General features: G+C 42.9%; 1 protein-coding gene across 3 annotated transcripts in view; it reads right to left on the reverse strand.

The window, feature by feature from the left end:
* The window catches only part of LOC116400101 (ras and Rab interactor 2-like), a 54,102-nt gene extending 32,322 nt beyond the window's left edge, over positions 1-21,780 (reverse strand). For 2 of the 3 annotated variants that reach the window (XM_031877761.1, XM_031877763.1), the window contains exons 1-2: positions 8,565-9,364; positions 1,449-1,546 (exon numbers count right to left, since the gene is read on the reverse strand). In XM_031877761.1, coding sequence (XP_031733621.1) covers positions 1,449-1,546; positions 8,565-8,822 — 356 coding nt within the window. In that variant the 5' untranslated portion in view covers positions 8,823-9,364. Of the gene's footprint in view, positions 1-1,448; positions 1,547-8,564; positions 9,365-21,587 lie in introns of those variants that run through there. The other variant, XM_031877762.1, reaches the window with a different exon arrangement.
* Positions 21,781-23,266: the final 1,486 nt, after the last annotated feature.

The raw sequence follows: 23,266 nt of genomic DNA on the forward strand, positions 1-23,266 counted from the left end.
TATATCGCCACTGAATGGTGCGGCAACTGTCAACCAGATGTCACACTAACCGACGTGTGACTGGAATATCTCCATCAATAATTCGCTTATTTTTGGCAATGAGACCCTGTGTCTCAGTGAGATTACTTGTCTCAATAAAGTTGAAATAAAACAGAAAATGAAATCTCTGTAAAGCTGGTGACAGACTTTACGATTATTTGAACCTACAAACCTTGGACTCACCATATAAAGTATATTTCCAACAAAATAGACAATCAACCGATAGTGGGCGCTACAAGAACACTTCAGGAGATGTTTGTTGGGAGGGCCGACTGTGGCTCAGTGGTATGACAGGGTGGTCCTTCAATCAGAGTCCGATCCCCGCTGCTAGTCCATGTCGATGTGTGGGACACTTAACCCCAAATTGCTCCCGTAGTTGTTCCTGCGGTGTGTGAATGTTTAATGTGTCTTTAGGATGCTCAGTTAACTTTGAGCTCTGTCTTTGTCACTCTGTCTTATAAGTTAACATGCGTGAAAAAAGTGTTCAAATGAAAAGGGGTGTGGTCAGAAAGTTATTGATTTCTAACGGAATGACTCAACACCCACTGAACACACTCGGTCCGACTTGATCCAATGAGCCGTCACGCCAAATCATATTTGTAAGCAGCTCAATAACAGTAATGCTCCGTCTTCAGTCTCACTTTAAGAAACTTTGGATGAAGTGCATTGCTGCAGTGATAATATCCCTGCAGCAATGGCTCATTTTTGTGTTCAAAGGAAATTCTGAAGTTCCTGGTAAATTTTGAAATCCGTCCAAGCCGTAGCTAGATCACACACAAACACACACAGGCGCGTTAGTAAAATAAAATAAAATTCTAATATATTACTTTCTTTTGAAAGCCCCAAAACTGTTCCTGTGAGTGTTATACTATTAGATATTATATCACTAGATTATTGCTACTGGTGTAGTAGGTTGGGGTGGAGCTAATTCTTTAATGCTTTATACCGTTGGGTGGTTGTGCCAATAACAGTACATCATATTTTGGAACCGTCTGCATGTTTTTATGTGAAAAACTACTTTTAACTATAGCTGTAAATAAATGTAGTAATAATAATAATCATTTCCCTCTGAAATATAGTAGAAGTAAATGTACTTGTTTACATTGTTTTATTACTACTGGTATAATAATCTGCCGACATCAGAACACACCCACTGCACAACAGTCTTATCAGTTTGTCACGCTATCTGCTGATACCTGACATAGCTCGGTGACGGCCGCATACTGACACAAAGCTATCACATTTCACACGTTACAACGTTTAAGGGCTTTAAAGAGTGCTCTCTGCTGGTGGTCATGGGGAACAGCACTGCATTAAATCAAATGGTAATGCTGGCTAGGACACAGAAAACTATGTACTGTATGTACACACACAGAAAACTGTACTCGGTGCAGACACACTGAGCTCACCCAAGGAGTGGATCTGTCTTGTGGTCTTCTTCAGGCTCTTTCTTTTTCCCCATTTCCTTCTTCAGTGTACCGATTTCCCAGGCAAATGAGTCGATCAACTACAAAGAAGACAAGAGGAACATCACGTTCATTTTGAGGAATGATAACAGCTCAGAGATCAGTTAAAAATACTAACAACACATCTGTCTGTGGAGGTGCTTTCAGGCGATGTGTTCAGGCGTTTCTACTTTTGAACTGGCTCTCATTTCTGCAAACTTTAAGTTTTGTGTGTGTGTGTGTGTGTGTGTGTGTGTGTGTGTGTGAGAGAGAGAGACAATCTCCCCTCAGCCTAACCACTTCCCATTGACCAACCAGAGTTACTAAAGAGGAACACTGGCAAGAAAATAATTCCTAAAAGCCTATTTGTGAATGAACCTTCATGTATGAAACTGTTTGTCCCAGGAGACATGAATAAGTCAGCTCATTTAGCGATACAGAGAAACTACTTAAAGGTCTTCTATACGACATTCAGAGCATTAATATAGCAGCAAACCACTATCTGCTCTGTAAAGATAGAGTGGAGTAATGTGGACCTGAGCACAGTGGAGTGGCTTTCCTTCGGTGTGCGTTGTAATCCCAGCTCCGCTATGCTTTGTTGACAGCGCCAGGCCGGCCACCTGCGCGCTTTAGTGCATGTGAGCGGGCCCCGCTTGCTAGCTCATGGCTGCAATGGTTGCACCCCCCCCACCCCTCTGGTTCCTCCCAGGTAAGTAAGTAAGTAAGTAGGTACAATTTATTTATAAAGTGCTTTTTACAGACATAAGTCACAAAGTGCTTAACAGGGCAGAATTACAAACATAAAAAACACAATGTGACCATAGGGCCAATAATTTATATACACACAGAAAATACAAAATTAAAACATAGTTTAAAAGCAGGTCTAGGACATGGGTTTTACCCAAACACCACTCTAAAGAGGTGAGTTTTGAGCTCGTTTCTGAATGAGTTCACAGAAACAGCAAAGCGTAGGGTGCAGGCAGAGCATTCCACAGCCTCGGTGCTACTGCCTCAAAGGCTCGGTCACCACGGGTCTTAAGGCGAGTGTGTGGGACAGACAGAAGACCTAAAGTGTTTGACCTGAGAGCGCGGGCAGGTGAATAGGGGTGAAGTAGATCAGCTACATATGTAGGAGCCTGACCGTGTAGTGCTCTGTAAATGAAATCGACGCGGTGGACTCCTTCCGCTTCCTGGGCTCCATCATATCCCAGGACCTCAAGTGGGAGCTGAACATCAGCTCCATCACAAAGAAGGCTCAGCAGAGGATGTACTTCCTGAGGCAGCTGAAGAAATTCAACCTGCCAAAGACAATGATGGTGCATTTCTACACAGCCATCATTGAGTCCATCCTCTGCTCCTCCATCACGGTCTGGTACGCTGCAGCCACTGCCAAGGGCAGGCTGCAGCGCATCATTCGCTCTGCCGAGAGGGTGATTGGCTGCAATCTGCCGTCCCTCCAGGACTTGTTCGCTTCAAGGACTCTGAAGCGAGCAAGAAACATTGTAGCCGACCCCTCTCACCCTGGACAAAAACTGTTCGTGTCCCTTCCATCTGGTAGGAGGCTGAGGTCCATCAGGACCAAGACCTCACGCCACATGAACAGCTTCTTTCCATCCGCAGTCGGGCTCTGTTACCCCCACTGACTCTGTCATCCCCAGGACAAATTCCCACCGGTCACTCCCCTGCATCCCTTCTATTACACCCGACAATTTTACATTACATTACACCTACATCTCACTTGTTTATAGTTCTGTCATCTGTTCATTTGTGCACTTTATTTTTAGATTTCACTTTGCCTTCCGGCTCAGCTCCCTCTTCACCAAGACGGTCCGGTGCAGCGCCTCCTTTACAGCTGCAGCCGCACTGATCCGCGTGTCGATCTCCCGCTCCATCTTACCCTCACTCGTGAACAAGACCCCGAGATACTTGAACTCCTTCGCTTGAGGTAGGCACTCCGTCGCCACCTGGAGGGAGCAATCCACCGGTTTCCAGCAGAGCAACATGGCCTCAGATTTGGAGGTGCTAACTCTCATTCCCGCCGCTTCACACTCGGTTGCAAACCGCCCTAGTGAATGCTGGAGGTCATGATCCGAGGAGGCTAACAGGACCACATTATCTGCAAACAGCAGAGAGGTGATCCCGAGACCCCCGAACCTGACGTTCTCCTCCCCCAGGCTGCGCCTAGATATCCTGTCCATGAAAGTCACGAACAGGACCAGTGACAAAGGGCAGCCCTGGCGGAGGCCAACACCCACCGGGAACGTGTCTGACTTATTGCCGAGAATGCGGACACAGCTCCTACTGCAGTCATACAGAGACCGGATCGCCCGTTGTAACGGGTCCGGCACCCCATACTCCCGCAGCACCCCCCACAAGAACCCCCGAGGGACCCGGTCAAAAGCCTTCTCCAAGTCCACAAAGCACATGTAGACTGGTTGGGCAAACTCCAAGAACCCCTCCAGTAGTCTTGCAAGGGTAAAGAGCTGGTCCACTGTTCCACGGCCGGGACGGAATCTGCATTGCTCATCTTTATTTCATATTTCATTTATTTCATATCTTACTTTATTTTATATCTCTGTAAATTTTTATATGTTTCTACTTGCACTGATTGTTGTTGATTGTTAAATGTTTGCACCTCCCGTCATGCCAAATTCCTTGTATGTTCAACATACCATGGCAATAAACGGTTCTGAGAGGGAGAATTTTAAAGTGTATCCTAAATGCTACAAGGAGCCAGTGGAGAGATCTGAGTACGGGGGTGATGTGAGACCGTCGATTTGTCCTGGTGAGTAATCTGGAGGCAGCGTTTTGGATTACCTGCAAACAGTTAAGAGCAGCTACACTGAGTGATGAGAAAAGAGTGTTACAGTAGTCAATGCGTGAAGAGATGAATGTGTGTATGATCACCTCTAGTTCCGCTGTTGATACTACAGATCTCAGTTTACTGATATTTCTTAGGCTGAAGAAACAGGATCTGGACAGCTGCTTAACATGGGGGTCAAACGACATGGATCGATCAAAAATAACTGGGCAGCAGTGGAGAGTGGACCAATACTCTGCCTGATCGTAGGGACAAACTCATCTGGCGCAATAACTAGAACCTCCGTCTTATTGTCGTTGAGTTGTAAGCAGTTTTCTGCCGTCCAGTCTCTGATGGCATTGACACAGTCCAGGAGCCTAGTTAATGCGAGAGCCTCACTGGGTTTGAATGACAGATGGATTTGGATATCATCTGCATATAAATGATAGGACACATTGTAACTTTGTAAACCCTTTTCGCTCTGTCAGCACTGCTGCCGTTGTAAGAGCTGTTAGCTGCGACCCGCCAACTCGGCAGTCTCCATGTTGAGAGCCGTGTGGAGGCACTAGATATGCTCTGAAGCTCAAAATTAGCACCTTTATGGTAAGACCAATGTTCCTCATATTGTTTAATTCACTCAAATGTAGCTTCAAGTTTTATTGGCCGTCATTCATTTCAAACCAAGTCCTTACATTTGGTTTGGCACCGAACACAAAATCTTCAAGTTTAAATAACATAACCCACTGAGGTTTCTATTTCACATGTTGCAAATGATCTGCTATTCAGCTGTTCTTTAAACTGTTTACTGAAAAGTCACTTTTAAATGTCATATCAACAATGTTTTTGAGGTTCTTAGCCTTTTTTTTTGTTTTAGCTTAAAGTAAAGTGAGAGTCCCCTTAAAGGAACAGTTCAAGATAGTTGTGGGGAATGTTTGCATGTTAAATATGAAGCTACAGTCAGAAGCTGTAAATATTGGCTTAGCATAAAGACTGGAGACGGGAGGAAAACAGCGAGCCTGGTTTTGTTCGAAGGTAACTAAATAAGCCCAGTAATACATATTTTACATTTAATGCATACACAAACCAGACCATGAAAAGAATCAATGAGTAAAAACAACAAACTATGGCAAACGTGCTGACAATATCATTGTGAATGTTATAAATTGCCCCTTTAACAAACCACTTCAACAGTAAACTTGTGAAATAATTATACATTTAAAAAAATGGCAGGTCATCAAGTCAGGTTCTCAGAAATGAAAGAAACCAAAAAGAGAAAATTAGTCACTATTTCTTCATCTGGTGTCACTGGGAGCATGCCCCAACCTCAGCAAGTCACCTTCTGGTCCCAAAGTTTGGTCTGAAATTGATTGATTTCCACTATAGAGTGTCAAGATTAATACACAAAAGCTGATTAAGCCTGACAAATTAAAAATGGTCCTCAAAGGACGAGAAACTTTGCCTAATGTTTGAAGAAAAGAAAGTGGTCGAGAAGTAGTGGAGGAAGACTGTGGAATGGATACGGCTCTGCTAGAAAAAGAGTGCACAGAGGAGACCAAGAAAGAAGCGTGTTGAAAAGAAGGTTAAGTCCAGGCTGAGAGGTGAAAGTGCTGACGTCTCTCATGAGACCATTTTAGAGGATATACTGAAGCTTGAAAAGAGAGCGGATGATTGCTAGCTTAGAGAAGAGGTGAAAGACTGCAAAAAGAAAGCATTGACCTGGTGAAACAAAACAAGCAACAATGCAAAGAGAACAGCAAACTTAAAAATAGAGAAAGAGAAAGAAAGATACAGAATGCGGTCATGTCTCCGGATCAAAGACTTCAAGATGAAAGTATCAGATCTGGTGTTATTCAAATGCTTGTTGACATCATTCATGACTAAAGATGGCGTATGACTGTGATAGGTGGAAAAAGGATTCATGGGACATTGGAGCTCTATCTAAATGTTTCGTTACTGAGTGGGCCCATCAAACAAGTATTACACTTCATATGTTTTTGTGCTAGTGTTTATGGTAAATATTAAAATATATTTCATTCGGTTGGCTTTTTTGATTTGAAAAAAACAAAAGATGGAATAGACTTTTTACTATGTTATGATTTTGATAGTGGCTTTCTACCATATACAGAAATAATGTCATACTACCTCATAACACTCCAGTGGAACAAAACATACAGATTGCTCAGTAGAAAATCTGATGCATATGCATATGAGTAAAAGACAATAAGAAATGCGGGAAAATCTATTGCAACATATATTTTGCAAAAAAAGACAAATAAATGCTTAACAGAAGTAAATAGAGGACTGGAGATCCAAAGGGATTTGGGTTGTGGCTCATTTTATAGATTACAATGCATATATATATACTGTATATATAATATTTAAATGATCTACTTATATAGGTCTTATTATTCCTGCGGGTGGTTGGCTTTTTTTACAGGAAATGTATTTGTCGATGAAGTTAGCGCTGACTGCAACAATTTCCGTAAAATAAAGAAATATTACAGGGTGTAATCTCAGTGAGCTGAACGAGAAAGAACAAGTTCTGATAGCTTTTGTTTCATAGGAAGACAGTACGCAGTTATTTCCTTGGAATTTAGATTGAATCTCATTTGTTTTGTTTCATTTCTCAGTTATCTGTCTAGTTGGGCAATGTCTCTGTTGAGTTACATCAGGAAACAATTCCCTCCGCTGTTTCAAAGGAAATCACAAACGTTGACTCATTTGATTTGTCAAAGGCTCATTTGAGAATCACAATCTCAAACATTTCAAATGCCAGGAGCATCTTCTAAATTGAGTCCCTGACACGGACTGAAGAATAAAAAAAAAAATCAGAGTGTATTGGATTTTAAGGATTGGACTTGCTTTTGATTTCATCGGAACTTTTTTGTAAATTCAAAAGGCTTTATTGGCATGATTCAGATGCAGGGTAAATTATATTATATATATATATTATATTGTATTATCAGTATGCTGGAAGGAATTTGAAATACAAATTGAAAAACTACAAAAAAACACGAGTGTTTGAGATCAATGTCTGCAAGCAACAGGTTTGGCTGAGAAACACGATTGAACACATTTACCACAGCAGATATTTAGAGTATGGACATGGTGGTTCCGCTGAGTCTCTACAGCAGCAGCCCTCTCTACACCTTAGTCCATAGTCCAGTATAGTCTTCAGCTATACTGTCAAATTAAGGCAAAAAAATAAATGCTACAGCTCTTGCGGGAAATTTACGGTAACATTTACAAGGAAACTGAGGCCGTATTTGACAAGGAGACTGGTGCTGACACGAGATAGGATACAGTGGCACTGTGCAGAAAATCAAGTGCCCACTGCATTCAAATAAAACCACCGTTAACTAATAACATCATCCTCATGAGGAAAGTATATGTTTGGAATATCAGAATTAACAGGAAGAAATAGGCTGGAGAGCTGCCCTCACTGGTAAACTATCTCTGAATCCATAACTGGTATCAATCATAATATATTACTAGTGCTGGGCAACGATTACAATTTTTAATCGCATGATTTTTTTGCGATTAATTGCATTGTTATGCGCAAAGTTCAATAATGAATTCAAAAGTAATGTATTGCGCACTTTTATTTTAAAGTACTGCTATATGAACAAAAGGTCAATAACATTTGGTTTGTTAACACTTTAAACACATCAGGTTCTTGTTAGCAGCAGTATTCCCTTTACACAGTAGCAGTTATAACACAGTTATAATGATTCTGATCATAAATATATTCAGCCGGTGTTCAACTTTATCTTCATGTGTGTAAGAGATGCAACACAAGAGGCACACAAACACAGCTGTTCACCACTCGCTGCCCGATTTTTGTGTTAAAAATGTCCACTTAATAATAATAATAATAAAAAGAAAACTGCGTTAACGCGAGATAATATAATTGTCGGCGTTAATTAATTAATGCGTTAACGTGTTATTATCGCGTTAACTTGCCCAGCACTACATTACATATGTACAATTCTAACAACTTAATTAGTACAGTAAATATATTATAATATATATATATAACGTCTTGCACGTTTAAAGCCATCTATCTTGCCATCTATCTTGCTGTGGGGAGTTTCAGTAGCATCTCATAAGGTACCGCTCAAGGTTACGTCTTCCTTTAAAATAAACAGAAAACTGTTAAGCAATCTGAGAGAAAGTGAGCTTTACCAGAACAAGCAGAGATGATGAAGCCGTCTCCTGCTCTTTCATCTTCTCAGTACCCCCCCCCCCTTCCAACGTATACCTCTTTGAGTGGCACCTACCTTGAAGAAACTGCCTTTCCTCTCCGGCTTGCGAGGTTGACTCATGATACCGGTGGACATGGTGTCTTTAGAGCCTCTGTCTGTCTCTGTCTGTGGACAAAAGAGGACATTAGAGCTGTACATGGAAAGAAAAACTAAACAAAGTTTTCTGTTTTGTCCACTCAAGGTCCGCCTCATAGGAGATTCATGAAGACAATAGTGGTTTAAAAGAGATATTACTGCAGCTCTGAGACACGTTGATTCTCTCCTTGTTGCCATTTTGCAAACACTTCTTAAGAAAAGAATGTTGGTTGAGTGATCAGGGAAAAAGTACAAAAAAAGCCTAGAGCAATCAAACAGCACTCGTTCCTGATCTGTTCAGCCAGCCAATTGCTATTTTTAATTTTAAAAAATGAATAAGGATAGTTGAAAGGATCGCTTACGCTTGAGCTTATAAACTGTCTTTAGTGCCTTGTTGGTACGGTGCAGGTGGAACTCTAAAAAGCCTCTCAGCAGAGACTAGCTGGTGAACATGGTGCAGCATTTAGCAGCTAAACACACCACAAACAGAGCTCAAAGAGAGAACATGTGACCTCCACAAACACCACTCCAAATCAATCGTCACAATAAGCAACTGTTTGCTAACAATATTGCCATATCAACTTATAAGATGATGATATGACAATGTTGTAATGAATCTGTTATAACAGACAGTCTCATTCTGTATCAGATTGTTCACACTATTTTCATTGAGGCTGTATGATATTGACAGGGGGTACTTCTCAAGTCTCTAAGGGTACTTCTCAAGTCTCTTAATTGCATCCTCGTTTCCCTCACTTGGGTCCTTTCCTTGCGTCTTAGTCCCTCCCACCATGGATGCTTGGAGGAAACCATGCGAGGAGAGAGGAAACGAGGAAATATGTTTTAAGAGACATGAGACGTCCTTTCCTCAGTTGCGTCACGTGAAGCGATGTCTGTTTCTGATGACGGAGGATCAGCTGATCACAGCTGGATCAGCTCTCAGTCGGCTTTAACAGCTGGAGAGACTTTTGATAAGTTAGTGTCTGTTCACATGATCACTGCTATTAATAATAGTAACTAATAATACGAATAACTAATAACAGTTAACAAACTGTGTCCTGTGTTCTGTTTATAAGCACAGGATCGATTTCTACCGGCAGAATGCGATCGTCTTATTTATGAATTATTTGCATCTGTACGTTTTGAAATTCAGATTGTGACGTCATTATTAAATAACCTAGAATATGATTATAGTTTCTCTTAAATGATAAAACTCATCAAACACTCAGGAATGATGTAAAAAGTGTATCGTCTCTCCAGCTCTCACTAACTTTAATTGTATTCATAATAAAAGTTATTGAGGGAAATATCAGATCATGAAAACACAAATATTTCTAATAAATGAAGAAAGTTGTTTGTGGTCCTTTTGTTGTTCAGACTACAATGAACATTTATTTAAACCAGATGTTGAATCAGAAACCTAATCAAATATAAACTAGAGTTTATTCTGATCCGTCTTCACTCTGGTGTTAAACTCAGTCAGTCAGTCCGATCGGCTGCAGCGTCCAATCACATAACTGATGAACAATGAGGGGGCGTGTCGGCCATTAAAAGACTTCCTGGAAGTCTGTTCTCTTGGTTCCTCGCTCATGGCTCCTCCGAGGTCCCTCCTCCATCCTCGCTCCTCAGAGCTACATTAGAGCTTTGGGACGGCCGTCAATATGGAGGCGCAGAAACAACTTCTGGTTCAAGCGAGGATCAAGGAGCGGGGAAACGACAATTAAGAGACTTGAGAAGTACCCTGAGTTAAATATTTAAGCCCAATACTTCCTTGGTCGCACTATTCCATCAAAATGTCAATAACATTTATTTTTTTAATGGATTCAGCATTTGGCTGTCCAACACAAATTTGTAATGGCTCACCAACCAGAGGGTCAGTGGGGTGGAAAGGGTTAAAGGTCAGTCATGTGTTGTTTTAATGCAACCACAGCCAGAGAGGGGGACTGAACACACACCTCCTCCACGGCTGCAGTCAGCTAGGAACACAACTACTGAAGTCAGAAGGAAACAAACAAGCTCACAAGAGTCTCGTCTTCATCTTAAATGGAGCTCTGACAGCAATTTGTCTCAAAACCACAATTGCCAACCCCTGTGAGCCTGATGTGAGCCAGTTGTGTCCATGCAAACACCTCCAAGACCTCCCTTCTAAGATGGAAGAGGAAAACACCATCTGGGTCATTTACTGATCCACTGACACTTCAAAAACAGTGCTTGGACAGGAGATCGCTGTGAAAGCTGAAATCTTGCAGTACTGTGGGACGGACTGGCGTGTTCACACAACCGTTCTAATGACATCCTATCAAAACGTGCATTTTCCTCCCAAAGCCTGCAACACATGTCAGTTTGACATGTCTGAAAGCTCTCTGTTGGTTGGACCCATTCCCCTCCACTCCCTGTGTATGATTTAGCTTTAGTCTTAAACATTTTGTGGGATATTTACCAAATATTTTCCATAGGTATTGCTATGAATGCAGGGTGAGACCAGCCTGACGCCTTTAACGCATTCAGTAATTTTCACTTCATGCAGTTATTGGCCAGTTGTGCAGAGGCAATAAAAGTAAGCAAGGTTTTGGACTGATCACTGATATAATGCAGGCTCCTCAGCGATACAATCTATGGAGGAATTGTTCATTTAAAAGGCCATCGAACATAGAGTCATGAGACCCAGTGGAAAAGGACATTGTTTTAACACCGAATACTGACAGAATAATGAAAGCAAACTGGTCCTGGCTATGAGGGAAACAGTGGTCCCAACCGATCACACATGTACAGTGAGTAGCTAGAATGCCTGCAGCTTTTGGGCTATGGAAAAAAATAAAAGTTTTCCGTGTTTTTTACTGACGTGCGTATATGTACAACAACAGTGCTATTTCCTGGAAAGCAACAGAAGCCACAGAGTGACAGAAGGCATGCAAGCTTGCTGGTTTTATTGGAGTTTGTTTATCTCCTGTCTCTCTCACTCCACCTTTCCTCCTCACTTCTCTAGTGGGGTCTCAGTTAAAACCAAGTAGAGTGTGTGTGTGTGAGACTGTGTTTATGGTCCCTGCCTGGGCAAGAGGAAGGCCCTACTGGTTGTCAGTCTAGGAAAAACAAACAGTGGACAGCTAGTGATACACTAAATGGTCCCTGAGTCACTGACCTACAGACAAACACTATTAAAAGGGGCCCTTCACCCAGAATTACAAAACATATCCATAGCTCTCTGGAGCCATGCAGATGGTTTTAGATTTGCTCATCAAAGCTTTCTTTCTTTCTTTCTTTCTTTCACTTGTCATCCATTTGTACATACACAGGGATTATACTGCATGTGACAATTAGTCACTTCAGTTTGGAACGGCCGTCACGACGATACAACTCAACAAAGCTGCTGGGTCTCTACAGTTCAAATACTAACGAAGAAGACAGAATGGGGAAGTGGGAAAATGAATCACGCCTGTGTGTGTTAACAGCAGCCACATATACAGTGTCCCATGAATGTCCCAGACTCAACTGTGAAGAGAAGCTCGCTGCTTAATACGGCTAAAGGTCAAAAGCGGAGTAATTCTGACTTCAAGCAGTTGAGAGTTTGGGTTCCGCTGTCTGTAACACATAAGGTGAGCCTCTTCAACCTGTGCTTTCACACTGAGTAATTTAACAGTGTGTTGAAAAACAGCAGCAAGGCAATGTCGGATTCTACAATCAGGACCTCACAGGAGGATCTGAGACGAGTTATATCCTCTAACCTACGAGCCAAATTCCCTTTACAACATATAGTAGAAACTATGCATCTGTCACATGTGTTGTGGTCCAGGTCCTGGTATTAGCTGATGCTGGGCAATCCTTGTATTAGACTGTGATAAAGCAGATAGTATACATGCATGTTAGTCCACTATGTTACAAAACAAATAACTTCAAAGTCTTTTACTTTGAAAATGTGCATTAATTAATTAGTTAACGCATTAATTAATTAACTCCAAAAACTAACACAAGAACCGGCCGGCCAACGGGCCAGTGAGCGGTGAGCAGCTGTTTGTGTGGCATGTCTTCCGTCACTTCCTGTTTCCTCCACCTACATTCTCCTGGGTCCCTCCAGGTACAGCTTCTTATTGTTTGCAAACAGTGGTTGTGCAACTCCCAGTCATCACTCTTCGTATTCCAACACGTTTTCGGCTGAGGTGATGATAGATAGATAGACAGATAGATGTATACTTTATTCATCCCCTGGGGGAAATTTGTTTGTAGCAGCAGCAAGCAAAGTTACAGAGTAAACATAAAAATATGAAAGATGCTCAATATGTACAATACAATAAGATAAGAGCAGAATATAATAAAATAAAAACTGCACAGTATGTACAATAAAATAGAATGGTATTAAGTTAACTAACTAGGTAAAAAACAGTAGTGCAAGGATCACCAACAGCAAACAACAACAGTTAGCAGTGTTATAGTCTTGTGTTTGATTTGGCCAGGGGTGATTTATTGTACAGTCTAATAGCAGAGGGCAGGAATGTTCTCCTGTATCGGTCCTTGTGACAACGGAGCTGGATCAGTCTGTTGGAGAAAGTGCTCCGCTGTCCTAGCAGTAGGTGGTGGAGAGGGTGGTCCGGGTTATCCAATATGGATAATAGTTTCTTCAGTGTCCTCCTCTCCACCACCTGTTCCAGAGTCTTGTTTACAACCAATGATGGAGCCGGCCTTCTTAACAAGTTTGTTCAGTCTGTTGGTGTCTCCGGCTCCAATGCTGCTCCCCCAGCAGACTACGGCGAAGTACAGTGCACTGGCCACAACAGACTGGTAGAACATCTCCAGCATCTTGCTGCACACATTGAAGGATCGAAGTTTCCTCAAGAAAAAGAGTTGACGCATCCCCTTCTTGTACACAGCGTTGATGTTGGTCTTCCAGTTCAGTCTGCTGTCGATGGAGACACCCAGGTACTTGTACTCCTCCACCATGTCCACATCCTCTCCCAGAACTCTCAGCGTTTGTGGAGTTGTCGTCTTCCTCCTGAAGTCGACCACCATCTCTCTGGTCTTGGCCACGTTCAGACACAGGTGATTTCTACCGGCCCACTCCACAAAGTCATCCACTACTGCCCTGTACTCCTCCTCCCGTCCGTCCCTTATACACCCGACCACTGCAGTCATCAGAGAACTTCTGCAGATGGCATGACCCAGAGTTGTAATGGAAGTCAGTGGTGTACAAGGTGAACAGGAAGGGAGACAGAACAGTTCCCTGTGGGGCTCCAATATCACTGACCACCACATCAGACAGCACACGGCCCAGTCGGACAAACTGTGGTCTGCCCGTGAGGTAGTCAGTGATCCAGGAGACGGTGGACGCGTTAACCCCCACCACCCGCAGCTTCTCACTCAGCAGCACTGGTTGGATGGTGTTAAATGCACTGGAGAAATCAAAGAAAGTGATTCTCACAGAGCCACCGGTTCCATCCAGGTGCGACTGAGCTCGTTGCAGCAGGTAGATGATGGCGTCGTCCACCCCCACATGAGGCTGGTACGCAAATTGCAGAGGGTCCAGTGATGATTTCACCTGCGGACGGAGGTGGGCCAAGACCAGCACCTTCATCACATGAGATGTGAGGGCAACTGGTCAGTAGTCATTGAGGCTAGATGGTGTCATCTTTTTTGGTACAGGAACCAGGCACGACGTCTTCCACAGCACCGGGACTTCCTCCTGCATCAGGCTCAGGTTAAAGAGGTGTTGCAGGACATCAGACAGCTGAACGGCACAGGTCTTCAGGACCCTGGGGCTGATGCCATCAGGTCCTTCAGCTTTGCCTTGGTGGAGTCTCTCCAGCTGTCTCCTAACCTGGCCAGTCGTCACAGAGAGGGGGGGAGGGTGGAAGAGCCCTTTGATGTTGAGGGCTCTGTGTCCATGCAGCTCACCAGGGGGGACAGATGAGGGCTCTCAGCTAAACCTATTGAAGAAAGAGTTTAGCTCGTTGGCCCTCTCCAGGGAGCCCCCTGGTTGTCTCCCTCCAACCTTGAAGCCAGTAATCTGCTTCATCCCCGTCCACACCTCCCTCACATTGTTCTGCTGGAGTTTGGCCTCCAGCTTCCTCCTGTAGGAGTCCTTGCACTCTGATCTTTATCTTCAGGTCGCGCTGGACTCTCCTTAGCTCGTCCGTGTCCCCAGACCTGAAAGCTGCTTTCTTCTTATTAAGAAGAGCTTTCAGGTCACTGGTGATCCATGGGTTGCTTTTGGGGAAGCAGCGTACAGTCCAGGATGGTATGACGGTCTGTTCACAGAATTTGATGTATTCTGTGATACAGTCCGTCATGCTGTTGATGTCCTCCCCATGTGGTCCACAAAGCACATCTCAATCCGTCGACTCAAAGCAGTCCTGCAGGGCATCATTAGCCTCCTGAGACCACCTCCTCGCAGTCCTGGTGGTCACAGGCAGCCTCTGCACCAGAGGAACATACTTTGGTGTTAACAGGATCAGGTTGTGGTCAGATGCATTTGCATCCAGAAGGTCCAGAGTGTTATTGTTCCTTGTGGGGCAGTCAACATACTGGTGAAAAGTTGGCAGGGCATTATCCAGATTGGTGTGGTTAAAGTCTCCAGTAATTGCCAGAAAAGCACCAGCATGTTGACTCAGCAGTCCAGATACAGTGGAGTGAATGGTGTCCACTGCTGCCTCAGCGTCAGCTGATGGGGGGGACGTACACAGCCACAACAATGGCGGACGTGAACTCCCTCGGCAAATAATATGGACGCATCCCCACGGCCAACAGTTCAACGTCCGGGCTACAGAAGCGTTCCTTCACACACACGGTCGGGATTGCACCATCTCTCATTCACATACACTGCAATCCCGCCACCCCTCTTCTTACCGCTCAGTACAACGTCTCTGTCCGCCCAAACAGTCCTGAAGCCGGGCACCGACGCACTGTGGTCCGGGAAATCCGCGTGCAGCCATGTCTCTGTGAAACACATGACGCTACACTCACGGAAGTCCCTCTCAGTCTTTACCAGCACGCCGAGCTCGTCCGTCTTATTCGCCAAAGGTGATGGAGTAAATTGCTAGTGTTGCCACCAGAGGCAACAACAACAGCAGCTCGACAAACTTTACAATATATCGTCTGCTATTTGAAGGTTTTTTTGTTTTAAAAAATCCGACGTAGATCAGTAGACACAGCGCCTCTCTTGGGCACAAATTGTATCGGTGCATCTCCGGTCTCTATTTGTTCCTCCTGCATCACTCTTCTCTGTTCTTTAATGTAGCGACGGAGCTTCTTCTAGCTGTTGGCAGACTGTTGTGCTGTACCCAGCATGCAGTTCGGAAGTGTAATTTTATAAATGTACAATTATTAGTGTTACAAATTGTTTATGTGTCACAAACTGTTGTGTCGTGGTGTTTTGTCCTGTTAAAGAGCGTTAGTTGTGGGTTATTAATTGTTATAAAGTTATAACCAGGACTAGGGGTCCCTCTCAATACAGTTCAGACAACTAGCTCCGACCGTAACGCCCTCAGTGGCGAACAATATGTTTTGCTGCCTGTTGAAGAGTGACAGAAGTTGTTTCGGCTATGCACCGGTATGGCGGTATATGAAAAATTGATATCATACGGGAAATTAAAACCGGTATACCTCCCAGCACTAGGGCCAGGACACACTCACCTTAGACAGCTGATTCACAACTCATAGTTAAGTGCGTATGAACCGCCTGCTCAGTGTGTGTGTGTGCGTGTGGCAGGGATACTACTTTTCTGTAGTGTGTTAATCCGTCTGAATGGTGAATGCTTATTAATCTTCGACCTGTCATGCCCATAAACACTCTTACGGTCTTCTAATTTCCTGTTTCCAGATTCTTTTTGACAGCTGGTGTACCTGGAATCAGATGGTTTGACACGTCGTCTGACTACGTCTGAAAGAATAACTGTTTCTTGAAGGAGGGGTGAAATAATGGTGAATATCTCGCAGCTCGGTGCAGCCTGAGGCCCCTGCCTGTCCAGGCCTGTCTGTTTAGATGCAGCTGAAGCTACTGGAGCTTTGAGTTGACACACATTACCTCAACCACAAGCATCTGTGGAACACCTCACTCTGTAGCGAATCGTTTTAGCACGCTAGCTTTTGTTGGTGTGATTGGACCTAGATTATTCACCTTTACATCTTAATTCAAATTTCACTATGACAATTGTTCTTTAGCTTTTTTAATAAATAACATGTGTGTATGATCTCCCTATCACCTTCTGGTGCTTAAATTCCTTTCCACGCGTACAGACCACAAACCGGTTTCAGCATCGTTTTCGAATTGATCTCCGTCCAGACTAAAATGCCTGAAAACGAATATCACGTGACTCTTCACGTACACTGGGAATGCGCGCGGGTATCGATGTAAACAGGAAGTAGATTGGTTGCTTAGTTCAAAAAAATATGACAGAGTAATAAAGTAGTATTTAATAATGAAAAGTCGTGTTTGATACTTAAGATCTTCTCTAAAATCTTCCTCGATGAACTCAAACAGACAGTTCGTGGAAAGTTTTTGAAGTTTTATTTTTCAGACTTAGTTACAGCGCTGCAGGTCTTGCTCTATATCTCTCTCTCACACATCAAATTTACTTTAAAATCAACACTTACACACAAAGGTTTACTAGATTATCATCCATAAATGTGGTCAACACACGTCTCTCCCTCGTTTCCTCTTGGTTTCGTTGTTGTCTGTTCTCACTCGTAGCTCTGCTGGTGTCTGAAGTCTGTCTACTGGCGAGCAATCAATGTTTTGTTCCTTTATACGTAGTTTATGTGTGGACTTCACAATAGTTAAGAAATAATGAGAATAAACAATAATAAGAAAAGGAAAGTCCTCCGTTTTGTGTCCATCACCATCCCTAAAGCCTCCAACAGTGATTTCAGACGGCCGCTCCGTAGGTCTGATAACGCCGCTGGACACGCCGCTCACTAATCGCTCCAATAACAGCTGCTTCCTCCGTGGAAATGCAGAATTTAACTGAACAACAGCTGCTAGTAAAGACAACACGGTCAGCAACACCTGTAATCAGTTGTCCATGTTGAATTAACCTGGTAGTCGATCGGTAATCAATGTTGTTGTTTGTGAGCTTCCGGGTAAGGGTCAGGTGATAGGGGAGTGACGAATCAGGGAAGGACATGTCGTGACTGCTAAGAACCAATCAAGTAGCGAACGCGGGTGTGGGCGTCATCTAGTGCTGGGCGGTATACCGGTACCGGTTTTAATTTCCCGTATGATATAAATTTTTCACACACCGTCATACCGGTGCATAGCCGAAACAACTGCTGTCACTCTTCGACAGGCAGCAGAATATATTGCTATGAGCGCTACGGTCGGAGCTAGTTGTCTTGAGGGACCCCTAATCATGGTTATAACTTTATAACACAACAATTAATAACCCACAACTAACACTCTTTAACAGGGCAAAACACCACGACACAACAGTTTGTGACACATAAACAATTTGTAACACTAATAATTGTACATTTATAAAATTGCACCGCCGAACGGCATGCTGGGCACAGCTCGCTAGCTAGCCCGGTAGCACAACAGTCTGCTAACAGCTGGGAGAGGCTCCGTCGCTACAGTAACATTACATTAAAGAACAGAAAAGACAGACCAGAGATGCACCGATAAAGTCTGTGCCCAAGAGAGGAGCTGTGCCGTCGGATTTGAGGCCGCCAACCAGTAACGTTAGCGCAAGTGAAACAGTGAAGCCAAAGGGTCAGACATCGCTTGAAGAGGCATTTGCTCGAGGCACTGCATATGACAAGAAAAGCAAGCGGTGGAGCGACATTACGAACGCAATAACGACCCAGCTATGCAAGGACATGGTCCCGCTACAGATAGTCGAGAAAGACGGGTTCAGAGCAATGATTAAAACACTGGATTCAAGGTACGTCTTACCGGGGCGAAAATACTTCAGCCAAACTGCTATCCCAACATTATAGGAACAAACGAGCTCACCCTATAGTAAGCAAAGCCTTCATACATGACATTAACATGTTTTATATTCGATGTACTCCAGACAGTAGAGTAAGCCACTATAAACCTATACAAATACACAGTCAAGGAAAAAGAATAATACCGTGATATACTATGAAACCGCCAGAATCTTAAAGAATACCGTGATACAAATGTATGGGTCATATCGCCCAGCACTAGTGTCATCATTTCTAAACTTATCCGTTTTCGACCGTCCACACGAGAGCGCAACCCGGAGTTTTCAAACTTATCCGTCCTCGGGAGCATTTTCAAACTCCTCTGTTTTCAGTGCTCGAAAACATTGACATGACATTTTTAACGTTTTTCTTGGTGTAGATTTTTTTTTTAACCTAGCTTTGTTTTTTTAACACTCAATGACTGAAGGAGGAGAAACAGATTTCTGGAGAAGGACATTTCAGGAAAAGCTGGACAGGGTCGGTCAACCCCACAGCTAGCAGCCCTGAACCAGCATGGAAAAGGATTTGAACGAACGGTATTTCAGCATTGGAGAAGCGTTGCACATTTTATGGCTAAGAATGCGTTTTATTTGCAACTCAGCGTCTTGGTGTTTGGAGCTGTTTGGAGCTACGCTACGCTAACCAAGGCAGCAAAATGACACCATAGCACGACAGCACACTTACAAGCTACGGTGCTTTCGAAAACTTTTGGAGAGACTCGAGTGGATCTACAACTCAACGAACTGAACCGCACCGATGTTCTCTACAACCACGTCATTAAACTCTTTGTAATCAAAGAAAGGAGGATGGAATTTGTCTTTAAGTGAACAGCAGCTTTGGTAAGTGAAGTGCTTTTGTGTTTTATCAGCAGTAGTGTTACTACTGTGTTCATTTGTCTATGATGTTGTTTTTATGATATGGTAATATTGTTCCCTCTGATGTGAATAATATTTGAATGGCTCGTGTTCTTCAGTGTGCGGTGGAATATGTGTTTTGGCGCTGCAGTGCAGTGTTGCCAACTCAGTAAGGAAAGTAGGTATTGGCTGTCCTAAAAGTCGCTAGAAGTCGCTAAATGATGTCATCACCTAATTTGCATAATTGTAATGAGCGCTGTAGGAGAGAGGAGGGAACAGCGGTGGCTTTGCGCATGTGCGATTCATTTGCAGTCTGGACACGGAGAGTGTGGGTCTCCTCTTTCTGCAGCTGGGACTGCTGTGCGAGGGGCTTTCACGTCAGAGTCAAAACACCGGAAAAGTCTCCAACAACGGCAGAAAAAGTAGCTAGATTTGTTGCTAGTAGTTTTTGACAAAAAAAGTCGCCATGAGGGTTTGGAAAGTCGCCAGATTTAGCGAGAAAGTCGCCAAGTTGGCAACACTGCTGCAGTGTTGCTGGATTGATTTGTTGCTTTGTTGTCATATGAATATATGTGACTGGTTCTTGTGAGTTTGTTCTTGTCATTGTGTTAATTACATTGATTCTGACTATATGCATCATTGTCCGTTATTACAAAGCATCCCGTCATCGCGGGTTTAGGGTCGGACATTTGATTCTCTGTTTGGGGTTTTGTTTTCTTTAACAAAGCAAGAATGATGGTCTAGAGAAATGGGGATTGTGTGGCGATTGCTTTAGCCTGTTTGAATCAGTAGGGAACAGCTAAATGCTGCGGGGAGAGTGTAGCATGTTTGCTGCTATTCTTTTCCGCTAAGCTAGTTTAGCGTCGCGTGTATATTGTTTTTCTTCCGGGGTCGGAGTGTCAGACAGCTGTCTGTTACGTCATGTGGGTTGCCAGTTTGAGCAAAGTCCACCGAAAACATTATATTTCCCACAATTTAAGCTTGTGCATTTTCCAAACGCACTAGTATTATTCAAACGTATTGTTCGGTTCGTAAGCCTCCTACCGAACAGTTTAATACACGTGTAGTTACACCCCTATAAACAAATAATAACCGTAGCTGTGCCGCCATAATGAGGTTATTAGGAGATGGAACTGTAGTCGGACAGCACTGAAGGCCCAGGTATAAAATGCACGGCCCGCCACTGATATAATGCAAACGTATATTCCAGTGATACTATATTGATGTGTAAAAATCCAAGAGGACTTCTTGAAAACCCGATAAAGAAAGCGAAGAGAAAAAAAATGACAATAGTGTGACTCCACCTGAGCAAAGAGAGGGAGTCACACATGGAACCAGGCTGAGACCAACGCTCTCTTCAGGAAGTCCTGGTTCAAGGTAGACAACTCATCTCTGAGCACATCAGCAGACCTTTGAGGACATTAAAAAACAGTCTTGGCTTGGACTAGGAAATAAAAAAGGAAGGGAGACGACATGGTCCAGAGATAATTATTAATAAACAACAACAGTTAATTATCCCTGATAACTAACGCTTTACAATCCGAGAACCCAGCAAAGGCCCGGCAGCAACTTTTGAACAGCAATCCAATTACCATGCAAATACTAGATAAAATACACAGCGACCTGTAGCTGGAGACTTCCAGGGGGACTTGGGTCACCAGCTACAAAACAGATACATGTATATATTTAACAGGCAAGTTACCATGCTTACCATGATTACCAGGATTACCATGCTGAAGTGAAATATCACACTGCTCACATATCAACAGATGCTCCAGGCTATAAAACGTGTTTTATTGTCTGTTATTTCACATCTCTTGTTGAACACTCCACATGTATAAAAAGCTGTGTAACTTCTAAATCTACACAAGATGTGTTGTGTGTGTGTGTGTGGTAAAATATATGAATGACCAAGTACGCATATGTACAGCAGACACCAAACTCAATCATTAAATCGGTCTATTTAACACACTAAACCTTCAACAATGACATATATGCAAACGTTACGTCGTTTGCATTTCATTATTTACATGCACTGACGTCGCGCGACAGGTGGTGAGAACTCGTCCTGCAGGATTCCTCACGCACAATGCTACAACAATGAAATAGTGAGCAGAAGACGGAGAGACACGGAGCGGACTGGAGTTTGGACGTTGTTAGCAGAAAGTTAGCACAAAGGAAGCTGACCTTAACTTGCCTGTTAAGTTGAGTGTTTCCTCAGTCTGGAGAAAGAAAGCTCCGCTGCTCCGGCGAGTGGTGTGACGTGTACATGACATCATAGCTCCACGTCTTGTTGTATGTTGTGATGATGAAGAAGTATTTATTATACTTTCATGCGAGGAAGAACAAGTACACACACGGCTTGTGCCTCCATGGTCCCTAAAGTCTTCTGAGTTGTCCGTAGTGTAACACAAGCCACAAGATGAAACTACTTCCGTTTGCACTTTTCAAAATAAAATACAGCAGCGTAAAGCAGCATACTCTGTTTTTATAAAATGTCTACTTTATTTTTGGATCCGCAATGTGTCCCCAAAAAATCACCCCATCTAAACTATACTATCCCATAAACAAAATGACTTCAACTAATTCGATTATTTTCAGAATAACTGAGGCGCTATTATTCTTTCTCTTCTCCATATTACCCAGTTCCCAGCAGTCAGATCAGTCAATAACCCAGACAATAGAGTCAAGTTAGAAAACTGCACACACAAACAGAATAGAAAACAAATATTAATATTTGACAGTAAAGATTGAATCTAGTTTATCATGTATAAATCACTTATCAAATTTAGCCTGGTCGAATAGCCCTCATGGTGCACATCTGTGTGAAGCAGCAGTATTTATTTTCTGACATTTTACAAGTCTTTTATTTCAAAGGTAAAGCCCAACTACTTCCGGAGGTTTTCTTCTTCTAACTGGCTAGCTTGACACCACTGCCCCCCCCCCCCCCCACCCCAAAACAATTATTAACTTTCACATCATGTGTCCCGTCTGGGAACATGTTAGAAGTCCCTCCACTGAGCTTGAGGGTTTAGTCCAGCGCAACAACAACATTTCAAAAAGGAACCAAGAGCAGTTGAAATGTGTTTTATTTATATAAATGTAATTTATTTATTTATTTTTCAGGGACAATGCACACTAATCAACAGTTGCACTGTAAGTGAGCCAGAGTTAGCCAGAGAGGCTAATTTCCATCTGCTGTCCCCAGCCAGATGTTTCAAGGCAGCCTAAAATAACAAAATCTCAAATTGAAAAGGAATTAAAATTCATAGAGAAACAGACAGCAACGTATAGACAAAACCAATACACAGCAAAAGAAAAGTGTACGACATTAAAGCAGAGCAGACATAACAGGTTTCAGCATGCATCACACAGAACAGACCCACTGCATGAAGGAGTTTGGAAAGCTTTTCAGAATCTGAGGTTGCTGCCTGACACTTATTTTTATACATATTGTTCAAAGTAACAAAAAACCTTCATAACAACAACTAAGAGTTAAAACTGGTCTATTTGTATTTGCGTACTTTAAGTACTGTAGTTATTGTTGTTTATGTGCTAATGAGCTGCATCTCATTTTAGACCTTAAACCACATTTATCAATGGAAGATAAGGCTGAATACTGCATGTTTTTGACAGTATTTTCCCTCCCTAGTCGTACTTACAGAAACACCATGTAAAAGGCTATAACTTATATTGAAGTGCTTTTGGCATCAGCTACCTTCTTCAAAGCTTCTAAATCTTTGCAACCTCCATCAAATAAAGTTATTGTTAAAAGCTATAAAACAAACCATGAATGCCTCTTAAACAAGCACGTGTGACACACTAGTTATTTCATGTGTGCTTAAACTTTAAACTAATCTGCAGCACTACCCAACC

This window comes from Anarrhichthys ocellatus, unplaced genomic scaffold (genome assembly GCF_004355925.1).
Source record: "Anarrhichthys ocellatus isolate YVR2014 unplaced genomic scaffold, GSC_Weel_1.0 scaffold147, whole genome shotgun sequence".
NCBI classification, from domain to species: domain Eukaryota; kingdom Metazoa; phylum Chordata; class Actinopteri; order Perciformes; family Anarhichadidae; genus Anarrhichthys; species Anarrhichthys ocellatus.